The following is a 13,178-nucleotide window of genomic DNA, read 5'->3' as shown; positions in this document are numbered from 1 at the left end:
CGGCGGCGTCCGCCGCTGCCGCCTGCGGACTGCATCCCCCGCCGGGCCGGCGAGCACCGGCGGCGGTACCTGCGTGCGCTGCGCTGCCGGCTGGCGGCTGCGGACGGACGCGGGGCCAGGCCGGCGCAGGGGCTGAGTTTCTGCAAAGTTTGACCTGGTTGCCTTTCCGATGCTGCTGCAGAGCGAGGCAGTGCCGAGCGCGCCAGGCGGCTGCGGCGCGGCGGCGGGGCTGAGCAGCGACAGCACGCTCAAAATGATCATAAAATAAAGGAGGCGCGCGGGGTGGGGGCGAGAGAGCCCCAGCCTCAGCCCTCCGCCCCCAGCCATACACCCTAGCAGCCCCGAGCTAGGTGGACGTGGGGGCCGGGGGCGCCCCCGTCGGCCCCAGACCCTAGTAGAGCCAAAGGACACAGCCCCGGGAAGGGGGTGGGGGTGCCCGCAGCAGGGTCAGAGGCGCCCGGAGGGCGGCGGCCCGGGCACGTGGATTGGCCTGAGGGGCAGGTGAGTGGCCGACACCGCCCGGGTGGGGGCGTGCGCGCCAAAGTTGCCCCGCGGCGGCGAGCGCGCCGGACTCGCGGGGACTCAAGGCCGATCGCGGCTGAGGAGTGGGGGACAGAGGCACCCGATGCTTCGGGACTAGAGCACTGAGCCCTCCGAGGGTCGGGGGATCCCGGCCCGAGAAGGGGGCGCGCGCCCGGTCAGACTGTCCTGCAGGGGTGACACTGCGTCCCTAGGGGGCCAGAAGGACCCTGGCCGAGGAAGGAGAGCTGGTGGTGAGGCGGCGGGCGTAGTGCCAGGGCCCGCAAGTCCACGCGGCCCACTGCGGTGCCAGCCTATCGCACCCCACCCCCCCGCCCCGGGACTGGAGGGTGTCAGTGGAGATGTCACGGGCGGCGATTATTCGCTGGTGCGCGCGGTCGTGCGGCTGCCACTGACAGGGCGGGCGGGGGTGGGGGTGGGCGCCGCCTCCGGGGAGACCGCCCAGAGCTGCGCTGTCAGCTCCGCAGCCCGCGCCCCGCGCACACGCGTTGCTGCCCCGCGCGCCCCCCTCGGCAAAGTTAGGCTCAACTTTGAGGCGGGCCTTGACGCCCTGTCCCTTCCACCTCCCACCAGGTCCTCAGCGGTGGGGAACTAGGCGGCGGCTGGAGCGCGACCCTGCAGCCCCGGGCGGCGGGAGGCGACAGAGACAGCGACAAGGGGAAGCGGTGCACCACCGTTGGGGCGTCGGCCTGCGCCCGCCAGTGGGCGCCGACCGGGACCCGCGCTGCGCTGCGCTCCTCCGGGACCTCGCGGGCAACCGGAGCCTGGCGCTCGCCTCCAGGAAGCCGCGGGTCGGCGCTCGCCCTCGAGGGAGCCAGGACCTCTGCCGACTGAACAGAAACTGCCCTTCCATTGATTCGGCCCCGTTGGGCGAGAGGTCGGTGTGTGTGTCTCGAGCGCGTGCGGAAGGCAGGAGGGCAGGAAGTCGGTCTTCTGCAGCGAGGGTGGCGGCGCTGCGCCGGGGCCAGAGCCTTCCTTATTTATGTGTCTGCCTCTGCCGGTCTTCACCTTCTTCCCCGAAGACTTCAGGGAGCGTCTGTGAGCTGAGAGCCCCGCTTGTGAGGCACGGAAGGGTTGGATGTCTGAGCACCATGATTATCCATTAACACCCAAACTTTTCTTTTTTTAACCCAAAGAATATCGGTGATTTTTGTCCACTGCTAGCCGAAGAAGAGAGAACCCGGGGCCCTTGAAATGCAGCAAAATCCTTATTTGTAAACAGGCCTGAGGTGGTGATATGCAGACACCCCCTACTCAGTGAATGTTCTATCCTATGGATATTGGTCTTGAGATTTGAAGCCGGAGAGCAGCCCTGTCTGCCGTAGGCCCGGCAGCCTCCACCCTTTCAATGCCCGGTTTTCTCTGGGACTGCTGGCCTTCCCTGGACATCAGAGCGGTACTGCGGGCCATGGGCTGTATCCAGAGCATCGGGGGCAAAGCCAGGGTCTTCCGGGAAGGTATCACGGTGATCGACGTGAAAGCCTCTATCGACCCTGTCCCCACCAGCATCGATGAGTCCTCCAGCGTGGTGCTCCGCTACCGGACGCCCCACTTTCGTGCCTCGGCCCAGGTGGTGATGCCGCCCATCCCCAGGAAGGAGACCTGGGTAGTCGGCTGGATCCAGGCGTGCAGCCACATGGAGTTCTACAACCAGTATGGGGAGCAGGGCATGTGAGTACTGCTCTGCAGCCAGCTTTGGGGGTGCTGCTCGAGGTGGGGGGCTTGGAGGCCTGGGGTGGGGGTCAGGACCTCATGGTGGGGGGGACTTTAGACATGTATGGAAGTCCTCTTAGAGGGCTTGCCTGTTGGTTCAGGTGGGGACTGTGGCTGTGGGACCTCCTTACCACTGCCCCCGAGGCTCCAGCATCCCGCCCTGCAAGACGCTGAGGCAGCAGAGGGCAGCTCAGTTGGTCAGAACAACGTCCCCCATGCGCCGAGGTGCGCTGAGGTTGCGGTTCAATCCTTGGGACAGGGCATGTACAAGAGGCAGCCAATGAATGCATGAATAAGTGGAGCAACAAATCGATGTTTCTCTCTCAACTTAAAAAGCAAGCAAGCAGAGAATATTCCACCAGGTGACTCTTTGGCAGAACAAACGAGCTGGGTCACCAGGGAGGCCAAGGCTTGCCACCTCCCTGCCCCCTCCACCCCCCAGGTTCAGCTCTGTAAGCCCGCATGGTGGAAACTCTGGGAAGTATCATGGCTCTGAAGCCTCAGTTCTCCGCACAGTGTTGTGGGGCTCCAGAGGTGCCTCAGGGCCCAGGAGCGCTTTGCCGTGGCCAGCAGGCCAGCCGTGTTTGCCTGAGAGGAAAGCTGGTTTTGGAAACCCGGTGTGTTCTGTGGTGCATGTTTTTTCTCTCCGAAGCGGGAGGCCACTTAAGTAGACCTTGCTTTATTGTCCAGGAGGCTCAGCGCGGCCTTCGCAGCTGAGGGGAGCCCGCTGGCCTCTTCTCTGCAGCCTGGTCTCCAGAGTGTTCCGGGATAATGTAACTCTCCGTGCAGGACCCTGGGACCCTGAGTCTTTCCTGGCACGTTTTCTGACCCTGGAGATGGCCACCCCTGGAGTGGACAGAGCAGTGGGAGACTAACTCACAGGACCCCCCTAGGCCAGGACAGCAACAGTTGCTGCTGCCAGACACCAGACCCTGACTGCTAGGGCTGGCCGGGGACCCGCTCCCGTCGGCTCCCTGGGCATACACTCTGAGCAGCGTCCTGGGTGTGCAAGGAGAGGGCAGAGAAAATGTTCCCAGGAGCGGGAACTCCTCGCTGACTGAGGAGCACACTGGGCCACCTGAAATTAGAGGGGGTGAGGACGGGGGAGGTGGGGGGACACCTGATCTTATGGCTCCTCCACTTAGCCACGCTGAAGGTACAAGTGCCACAGGGGACCACGGTGACACTTAAAACCTGGGTGTGACCCTGGTCACTCCGGGGAGAAGCGCGTGCGGCCTACCTGGACACTCGTCGGCGCCTCTGCCCCAGCTGACTTCCACGTCCAGGCCCTTTAATTCCAAAAGCGGCTGTGCGTCCAGGCTGGGGGCTGACCTGCCAGTCTGAAGGGGAAACACGAGCCTCGGTTGCTCAGTGTGAGCCCTAAGAAACCTGGAGTCCGGAGCCTCCTTGTCAGGCTTTGCCAGGCATCTGGCAAGACATGGAGGCTTTGCCAAGGGCTTCAGGCTGAGTCTGTCCCCGCCCCCCAGGAGTTCTGGGGCACGGCAGGCAGAGGCCCTCTAGAACTGTGAGTGTGGGGGGTTGGGGGGACCCACACCAGGAATGAAAGGGACTGTGTTCTGATGAGCCGGGTGGCTGTGTAGTGGGGAAAGGCGGGTCCGGCCTGCGGCCTCGGTCTTGCCCCCCGTGCACAGGGTGTCTGGGCTTTGAGGCCCCTCGCTTCGCTCAGCAGCTCTGAGTAGGTCGAGGCACACTTGCCGGAGGTGGCCAGTGTCAGGTGACCTGAGGCGACCTCAGTCTGTCTGTGCCTGGCCTCGGTTCCTGGTTGGAGTGGCCCAGGGCGTGCCCAGATGCAGGTGAGCAGGCCTGGTCCGGAGTCTGGGCTCTGACCTGAGCCACTCTGACCCTTGGTTTCCTCCTCTGCAAATTGGGGCATCCTAGTGCCTGTGCCCTGGCTTACTGTGAGAATGATGGGAGGTGACATTTGTCCAGCAGTTGGCACCTGCCGAGGCCACAGTCACTTAGTGCGGGTGGCTTTCGCCTGGACCGTGGTCATTCCTGCGGCGATCGCTCTGACGGGGGTGGGGGCGATGGCAGCTGTAGCGCTTCGGGACCCGGGCTGGAACCCCAGGACCCGGCAGATGTAAATTCCTCTTGTTCTGAATGTCCCCGGCCCAGGCCTTCCTCCTTCACCCACGGCCACTCCCCGGCTTTAAGAGACTTTGAAATAGTGCAGATCACGAATAGTTGGAGTTCTCAAGGGACCGAAGGCCAGTTTCCATGCTCTCTACCTGCTTGCCTCGGCTCTCTCCCCTTCTCAGGCCACCTCTGTTGGCCAGGACCCTCTGTGACTGCGTCCTAATCCCAGTCCTAATCCCAGTCGGCAGGGGGTCCACCCCAGAGAAAGGGCAGGGTTTGGGGCGCCCTCGGAGAGTCAGTGTCCTTCATGGACTCAGGCCCTGGGGTCAGAATGACTGACCAGTGCTGGGGCCTTGGAACGCCACTGCTCGGAATTAATTTCGGATTTGTCATCTGTGAGGACTCCCCATAGGCTGCTGTGGGGATTCGGTGGCGGGGACAGGTGTAGGTGACGACCCTGTGGCTACAATTCTGTGTTGGAAGCTTGACTTAGGATCAGTCAACCAAATCGTACTAAGAATTACCGAACAGCGCGGTTGCTCGTGCGGTTCCTCGAGGTGGTCCCTCCCGTCGTGGGCAGAGCGCTGCGTCCAGCCAGGGCCCCAGGGGAATGAGAAGGGCTGGTTTAGAAAGACCCTGGCAGTGAGGGTGACGTACAGGACCCTTCCCATGGTCCTCACCCATAACTGCCCTTTTCCTATTTTTAAGCTCCATGCAGTGAAAAGAGGAGAGGACCGTGAGCCAGGGGACTAGCCAGAGACCCGCAGCGGCCCAGGACTGTCCCCTCGCTTCGCCCAGAGCAGAGGCTGCCCTGCGCTTTGTAGGGCGTGGCGCAGTGTCCCTCCTCTCTGCCCACTCCATGCCAGGAGCCCCCAACCTCCTGTTGTGACAACCAAAGATGTCTCCAGACGTTGCTGGTTGTCCCTGGGAGGGTGTTTAGCCACCCTGGCTGAGAACCACCGGGCTGGACGCTGGCAGTTGGATCCATTAAAATGAAACCCATACACTGGGTTTCAGTGGCCCAGGGCGGGCACAGCCACGTGGCGAGGTTGAGACTTCCGCTCTTTCCAAGTGGGCTTGCATTCAAAATATTAATTCCGGATACTTAGCTGAAGCCCATAATACCCCCAAACGTCATCCCTGCTTGCGATTAACCTCTAATCCAGGAGAATTTAGAAAGGCATTCTAGGCTCGGAATATCTGAAGTGGGGCAATAATATGACTCTTACTGGCCGCTGTGAAGCGGTGATCCCCCCAGCTTGAGGGGATCCTCTAGGGTTGGGGTCCAACCCCCCCAAGACTGTTGGAGACACCTGCCTCCACAACTCCGTCCTCCGCAATTCCTCAACTGCCACCTGTCAGTGGGCACAGTCTTCTAAATGACAAGTCACAATTTCTTGCCTGATTGGGAGACGCTTCCCATTGTCCCTGGTTTGCCCTTCTCTGGAGCCTTCAAGGGAACCTGGCCCGTGGCAGGTTCTGCTGCTGGCTCAGGGTTCTGCCAAAGCGCAGACCGTGGGTGAGGGGAGGAGAGCAGCCGGGTGTGGGTCCCAGCCCCGCCACCCGCTGGGGCCGTGGGCCTCCAGCCTCCCCACTTCCATCTATGAAGTGGGGAGGACGGTGCTTCCCTCATGCGAGGCTGCGTGGGGGTGGAACAAGGGGAGGCATTGCGAGAACCCAGCACGGGGCCGAAGCCTGGTTCCGTGGCGGCTGTCAGTATCGTAACTACGGATAATCGTTATTAATTACGCAACTCGCAGCAGAGCCAGCGCGCAGCCGGCTGGGTTACAGTTGTCTGGGCTGGTGGGAAGGGCCGGGCAGCGCTGGAGGGGCTAAGGCTGTGGGCAGGGGGAGGCTGGAGCTGGGCTGGGGGCAGACCTGCCCGGCGCCCTGTCCACTCTGCTATTTCCCAAGGACCTCGTGGGATGGGGAGCTAACAGCTGCCAGGCCCGGGGCCACTTGCCCAAGGGAGCCTGCGGGTCTGGGGACGAGCCAGGAGGAATGGCCCTGGTGACCACGTGGCCTCTTCCTGCAGCCCGGCCCGAACCACAGGCCCCGGCACAGAACAATTGAGGATGCTGCTTCCTCTCCTCAACCGGAAGGGGCCTCCCCATCTGCTGGGCCCTGGCAGAGGCGAGGGAGGCGTGGGCGGGAGAGGGAAGTCCTCGCTTCCAGGCTTTGGGGTGGGAGGAAGTGGCAGGGGACTGCCAGCCCAAAGAGAATTCCCCCCCGACTGGCCCTGGCTGAGCGACTGCCTCAACCCTTACCTTCCGAGGGCCCGGGACAAATGCTGCCTCTTCCTGGGGACGCGCAGGAAGGCACCCGGCAGCCGCCAGGTCGGGGAGAGGAACTAAACACAGAGGTGTATTTTTTTGCCGATCGGATCTGGGTAGAACGAAAAAGATCAGTAGGTGGACCTGTACCAGGTCCCATGAGGGAAAAACAATTAAATTATAGGTTGTATTAAAACAAAGTTGTAAACTATGTAGGGTAAGAACCCATTTTGGTTAAAAAGGTCCCGCTGACAATGGCAACGTGTGTGTGTGTGTGTGTGTGTGTGTGTGTGTGTGAGGGAAAGGTCTAGAAGGATGTTTACCAGCCTACAGTGCGGTGGGTAACCTCAGGGAGGGCGGGCAGCGCGGAAGAGGCATTTTCGTTTCAATTTCACACACCTCTCTATGGCTGGCGTTAAAAAAAAAAAAGCAGCTTTTATAACTGGAAACTAAAACAGGTCTTGCCCCAGGGCCCAGGGTGTGTCCGGGTGAAATCCAGGGCTGAGGTGGGGAGGAAGGGGACTCTGCAGCCCCCCCCCCGCCCCCCCAGCATGTGCCTGTGGCCCATTTGGTGGGAGGGGCCAGCCTTGTAGGCACAGCGTGGGGCACAAGTCAGGAAACGGGGACCCCAGGCTGGGTTGGGAAGGACTTTTGGGCCTCAGTTTGTGTACAACTGCAAAACTCTACAGAATTGGGACTTTCTGCAAATTGTATAAAACTGTGTTACTCACGACCAGGCAGAGTAACCCGGAGTGCCGGTAGGGCCCGAGCGAGGGCCCTGGAGCCAGTGCCGGTGGAGGGCCCCAAGGCAGCCCTCGGGCCTGAGCCGCCAGCCCTCGCCTGTCCCTGGGTCCCTCAGGTGCCTGCAGGGAGCTGGGCCCCTGTCACAATGTTTTGGTGGGCCCGCTTAAGCTAAAATGGAATTCACATCAAGGGCAACACATTTGACATGGGTTAGGAAAAAATACACGCATGGACCTACAATAACCTGTTCTTTCAAAAGCGTTTCTTACGAGAAGCTACCTGTAGTTGAGTTGTTAAAAAAGTGATTAATTTTAAGGAAAACAAGGCAAGTGAAGAAAGCCAGGAAGTGCCGTGGCTCTGCTCTGAGGCCTGGTGGGCTGGGCCAGTGGTCTAGCTCTGGATTGCCAACCCTCCACTCGCTGGGAGAGGAGCCCCCAGGGGCAACAAGGGTGGTCCGTGCGGGGAGAGACCCCAGCCCTCGCCCCTGCCCCTGCCTGGCTCTCTCTGAAGTGTCCAGGGAAGGGCCTCCCTGGGCCTTTGCCCTCCACCGAGAGGCCTTTGCACTTGGGCCAGCCTGGCCAGGTGGCCAGGCCTGGACACAGGGTGACCGCCCCCAGCCCTCGTGGTGGCCCTGGGCACAGCCTCAACTCCTTCTGCAGCCTCTGGGGAAGGCCTTTCTAAGTCCCTTCAGATTCCCATTCTCAGTCAGGCGTGCTGTGCAGGGCTTGTGCGTGTGTGCATGGCTGTGCACACGTGCATGTTCACTGTGCATGCATGTGCAGGTGTGCATACCTGTGAATGTGTGCTGGCTGAGGGTCCATTGGAGGCCAGTGGGAAGAGCTGCTCAGGCTGAGGGTCCTGGCCTGGCAACTCTCTGGTTGCGTGACCCTGGGCCAGGCCTCGAGTGTCCCAAGTCCGAGGAGAAGCCGGGGCAGGTGCCCGTACACAGGCTGCCCGGCCTGGCCCGTGTGCTCTGACAGCTGCTGCCGCTGCTGCCGCTGTGGCAGGGACAATCCCGGTGGGGGTGGCGCCAGGTGAGAAGGCGCACCAGCTGACGCAGCTCTGGGCCAGGGTCCCCTGAGCGGAGCTAAGCCCGTTCCTGCCGCAGTCAGGCCCAGGTCACCAGCATGTGTGGTGCCCGACTCTCTGCCCAGCACCGAGTTGGTCCCAGAGTTCTGCCTGTGGCCCGCCTGGGGTCATCAGCGACGGTCATAGGGTTATTGAGCCACCCCATGAATGTGCCAGGAAGCAGCAGGACGAGGACCGAGGGGGTCTAATGTAGGGCACCAGGCCTTGTGGGAAGGGCCAGGGCAGGCTTCCCTGGGGGACCCCAGAGCTTCGCCATGAGACTGACGAGGACGGGATGGGGAGGGGCGCTGCTGCTGGCAGAGGGCTTTGGGGTAGGGTGAAACACAACCGTTAGAGGAACCGAGAGTGCCCACTGGCTCTGTAGCCTGGGGAGGGCGTGTGCACGCGTGTGTGTGCATGAGTGTGCACATGCACAGACCTGTGACCTCGGGGTGGGGCTCACAGTCCCCCAAACCCCGACAGACATGTTGTCCGAGCACTCCTGTGCCAGCGCGGGGCTGGGAGCCGCGTCACTCACTCACCCTTTTGGTGGCATCTGGGCGTCGGAACCCACATTGTCCCTGCCAACACAAGCAGGGACAATGCTCAGTGTGTGCAGGGCCTGGGTCTGGGCTCACCCCGCCACCCCGTGGAGCAGAGTACTGAGGGTCTGCCTTGAAGTCCAAGGTCGTTCGAGAAGAAACTGGAGATCGTGGGGTCTGAAACTATAAGTGAGGTCAGAGAAGCTTCCAGTGCTTCCGGGCAAATGCGGTTTGGCAAATCCCAACTGCCGACACCTCCCTCCAGAGGGTCTGGCAGTTTCCACGTGTCGCTGTTTACTGTGGACCAGGCAGCACATACGTCAACGTGTATGATCCCCCGAAACCCTGCGAGGTGGGCAGGGTTGTGCACAGTTCGCTGGTGAGGAAACGGAGGCTCAGAGAGGTGTCACTTGATTGGAGCCGGCCTGAGACTGGGTCCCCAGAGCCTGTGCCCTTTACCACACGCCCTCACTTCCTTGAGGGGACCACAGGGACTGTGGGGACCAGAGCCAGCCCATGGCGGCTGGGGATGATTTGAAAACAGACGCCCTTGGCCCTGGCTCTGAGTAATAGCGCTCACGAGATGCGGCTGTCCGCCAGCTCACGGGGCTCGTCACCTGTCTCTGACTGGGCTGGGGCTCGGGGCATTCAGGCACTGGGGGCGGAAAGGAGCTGCAAGCCTGGGGTCGGAGGCCGAGAGAGAGAGAGAGAGAGAGAGAGAGAGAGAGAGAGAGAGAGAGAGAGAGAGAGGCCCTTCCTCGTACTCCACCCCAGTCCCCAAACCAGCTCCTAGGAAGCGAAAGGCCAAGCGAAAGGCCAAGGAGGAGAGAAGTTCCTCTTGCAAGTTTCCTTTCTGCCTCTTAAAAAGTGTTTTGCAATGAGTGTGGCCGCTGTGAGTGGGAGAGTGGGTGCCTTCTGAAACAGGCGCCGGCCCGGCTTGTACCGTGGCGGTGGTGCGGTGGCTCCGAAGAGCCCGGAGATCCCAGGGCCGGGTGGGCGGGCGCTTTAGAAACTCCAGGCTGTGGGGCAGCTGCCCAGGTTCCCCTGGAGTTTGGGGAGCTCGAGGCTCAGGGCGGGAGATGGCCTGCTAGGCAGGTGTCGTCCTAAATTGGGATCGTCAATGAAATAAACAGAAAACAGAGACGAGGGATACAAAACGAGCAAAGTCACATAGGTAACTCCTCCTGTGGCGGCCCCGGATTTGCTAACTGCTAACACCGAATGACGCATTTTGATAGAGAAGTGCGTTTCTTATTGTGATAAATTCCGTGACATTTGCCATCTTGACCATTTTTGAGTTCCGTGGCATTACGTACATCTCCGTGGTTGCTCATCCATCTATCGCACATTTTCATCCCAAATGGAAACCGTCCCCATTAAACACGAACACCCTCCCCCCGCCTCCAGGGACCTCAGGTAGGTGGAATCACACGGTGTCTGTCCTTCTGCGACTGGCTTCTTTCACAGCAAAGTGTCCGCAGGGTCCATCCGTGTGGTAGCAGGTGTCGGAATCTCCTTCCTGTTTCAGGCCAAACGGCACTCCACGGTGTGGCCGGCCCACGCGTCGTCTGTCTGTCCCCCTTCCTCAGACACTCAGGCTGCTTCTGCCTTCGGCCCGTTGCAGTGTCCCGCTGTGGACAGGACTCTGAGCGCTGGTGTCACAGGGCCTGTGGGGACCAGCACTGTACCAGGTCCTCCTGCCCAGGCCCCAGGCCCCGCTGCTTCGCTGTCATCCTGGGAAAAGCCCGACCCCTGCTTGATTCCTGACGAGTCTCTAAGGGGTGAGCTCCCTAGATGCGGCTGTGTCCTTGGAGCATCTGGGGACCGGCTGGCGTGCTCTTGTGTCTGAGAGTTATTGTTACAGCAAAACAATAGGGACAACCATGGCGCTGGCGGCCACCAACTGCCGGTATGTGCTCTGTGCCCTGTCCTCATTTTCCAGTGACCCCAGCAAGGACGTGTGTTCAAGTCTGGGGATGAGGGAGGACCAGTCCTCCTGATCAGGGGTCTCACGCCAGGGAGGAGGCCACTGAGACTTGAGCAAGGCCTGTGGGGTTCCCGAGGCCGAGCTCAGGCAGCCCGGCTGTCTGCCCCCGCCCCGGAAGGCCCGGCCCTTCAGCCTTCAGGAGGTGAGAGCCAAGCGCGGGTCCGGCAGCGCAGCAAGGCGCAGAGGTGGCCGCGTGCAGCTGGCCCGGTGGCAGGGCTGAGTGCGGTGCTCTGAGACGGGGGCGACTCAAGTTTTCTTGTTTCTGCTGCTTCAAAGACAAGCCAGCCTGGTGGGGGCGATTTGAGCTGCAGGGTGCTTCCTCTTTTGGGCGGCAGGAGCAGAAAGGAGGGCCCCGGAAGCCTCCGGTGCTGGCTGTGGCTTCAGGGAGGGCCCGGTGGGGGACATGGAGATGAAGGGCCAGACCCTAAGCAGAGGGCTCTGGGGGTGCTGGTTCCTACACCCTGGGCCCCAGAGCTGGGAGGGAGAGGCTGGAAGAGACCCCTACGCCAGACACGGGCACTGAGCTCAGAGGGGCGGGTGTTTGCCTCAAATCACACACTGGTATATAGGGGGGGGGGCAGGAATCACTCCTGGACGTGCTGTCCTGTGACCACAGGGCTCTGAAGTGTTCTGGTGGCTTTAGAGCAACAGAAAGGCCCTCGCTGCCACCTGTGGGACACGTGTAGGCCAGAGGGGCAAGGCCAGCCTACATTTCCGTCCCACCCACGACCTCTACCTAAACCGAGGTCACGTGTGGCCCTGCCACCAGGAGCTGGGCTCCGCACACATTGGCTCCTTTACTGCTCAGCAGCACCAGGCCCTGCCGCCTGGCACACCCTCTGGCAGGCTGGGGCCCCAGGGCTCCCCGAAGCCTGGCCGGTGTCCAGCCCTGTCTGCAGGGGTCTTGGGGAGACAATGAGACAGGATGCGAGAGAATGGGGTGGCTTTTGAGGGAGGCGATGTCGGGGGAGCCCCGTCGTGGGTTCACCCACGACGATGTCGAATGTGTGCTTACTGTCTCCTCCCCTGGGAGGGGACGCAGAAAAGCCTGGGGGGTGTCTGCTGAGTAAACCGGTCTCCCTCCCTCCAGGTCCAGCTGGGAGCTCCCAGATCTCCAGGAGGGCAAGATCGAGGCCATCAGCGACTCAGACGGGGTGAATTACCCCTGGTACGGCAACACCACGGAGACGTGCACCATCGTGGGCCCCACCAGGAGGGACTCCAGGTTCATCATCAGCATGAACGACAACTTCTACCCCAGCGTCACGTGGGCCGTGCCCGTCAGCGAGAGCAACGTGGCCAGACTGACCAACATCTACCGCGACCAGAGCTTCACCACGTGGCTGGTGGCCACCAACACCTCGACCAACGACATGATCATCCTGCAGACCCTGCACTGGCGCATGCAGCTCAGCATCGAGGTGAACCCCACCCGGCCCCTGGGCCAGCGCGCCCGGCTGCGGGAGCCCATCGCCCAGGACCAGCCCAAGATCCTGAGCAAGAACGAGCCCATACCGCCCAGCGCCCTGGTCAAGCCCAATGCCAACGATGCTCAGGTCCTCATGTGGCGGCCCAAGTACGGGCAGCCGCTGGTGGTGATCCCGCCCAAGCACCGGTGACGGCGGGGGTGCCGCTCGTGCAGACTCCAGTGGCGACCCAGCCCCACACGGACGCCCCTCATTCAGCAAAATACAACCATTCTACCTTGCCCAGCGGCGGTCTCACTGTGCGCATGCCCTGGGATGCCCTCCCGCCCGCTTGGGTGGAGCCGCTTCCTCGAGGTGACGGGAGCAGGGGGGGGTGGGCAGCCAGGACAGACCAGCCCTGTGTGCGCCCGTCAGTGTCCCCTGGGGTCCCCTTTCCTCTCCTGTCCTCAGTTTCAGTCACTCACTTGCAACAGACTCCCCGACACAACTGCTTTCCGTCTTTTTTTTTTTTTTTGAACGCCTCTTTAGGAGGTTCAGGGGCGGGAGGAAGAGGGGAGCTGGCGAGTGACGGACGGGCTCTTGCTCCTGTGGCGGCTCCCCCCGCCTCCCTCTTGTCACGCGGCCTTATGTAGAATTGCTTTGCCAAACTTTTGCCTTAAGCTGAATTTCAAGGAAAGAAACCGAACCAGACTGAGGGAGCCGGGTCTCTTTTCCACCGGACTCTTCATCCTCTGCCAGAGGGCGGGGGTGGGGTCAGGGGTGAGAGAGAGACTACCTTCGACCCCTG

General features: G+C 61.8%; 1 protein-coding gene across 1 annotated transcript; it reads left to right on the top strand.

Moving 5' to 3' along the window:
- On the top strand, positions 1 to 12,677 carry FAM78A (family with sequence similarity 78 member A). Its single transcript, XM_037036664.1, has 3 exons — positions 1 to 501; positions 1,114 to 2,211; positions 12,055 to 12,677. The coding sequence occupies exons 2-3, from the start codon at positions 1,889 to 1,891 to the stop codon at positions 12,581 to 12,583; spliced, it is 852 nt and encodes a 283-aa protein (XP_036892559.1). The 5' UTR covers positions 1 to 501; positions 1,114 to 1,888; the 3' UTR covers positions 12,584 to 12,677.
- The last annotated feature ends 501 nt before the right edge of the window (positions 12,678 to 13,178 follow it).

Source organism: Sturnira hondurensis, unplaced genomic scaffold, assembly GCF_014824575.4.
Source record: "Sturnira hondurensis isolate 20B ecotype Veracruz unplaced genomic scaffold, ASM1482457v3 Scaffold0022908, whole genome shotgun sequence".
Classification (NCBI taxonomy): domain Eukaryota; kingdom Metazoa; phylum Chordata; class Mammalia; order Chiroptera; family Phyllostomidae; genus Sturnira; species Sturnira hondurensis.
Note: the sequence above shows the minus strand (reverse complement) of the source record. Positions and strands in the feature narration are given on the sequence as shown.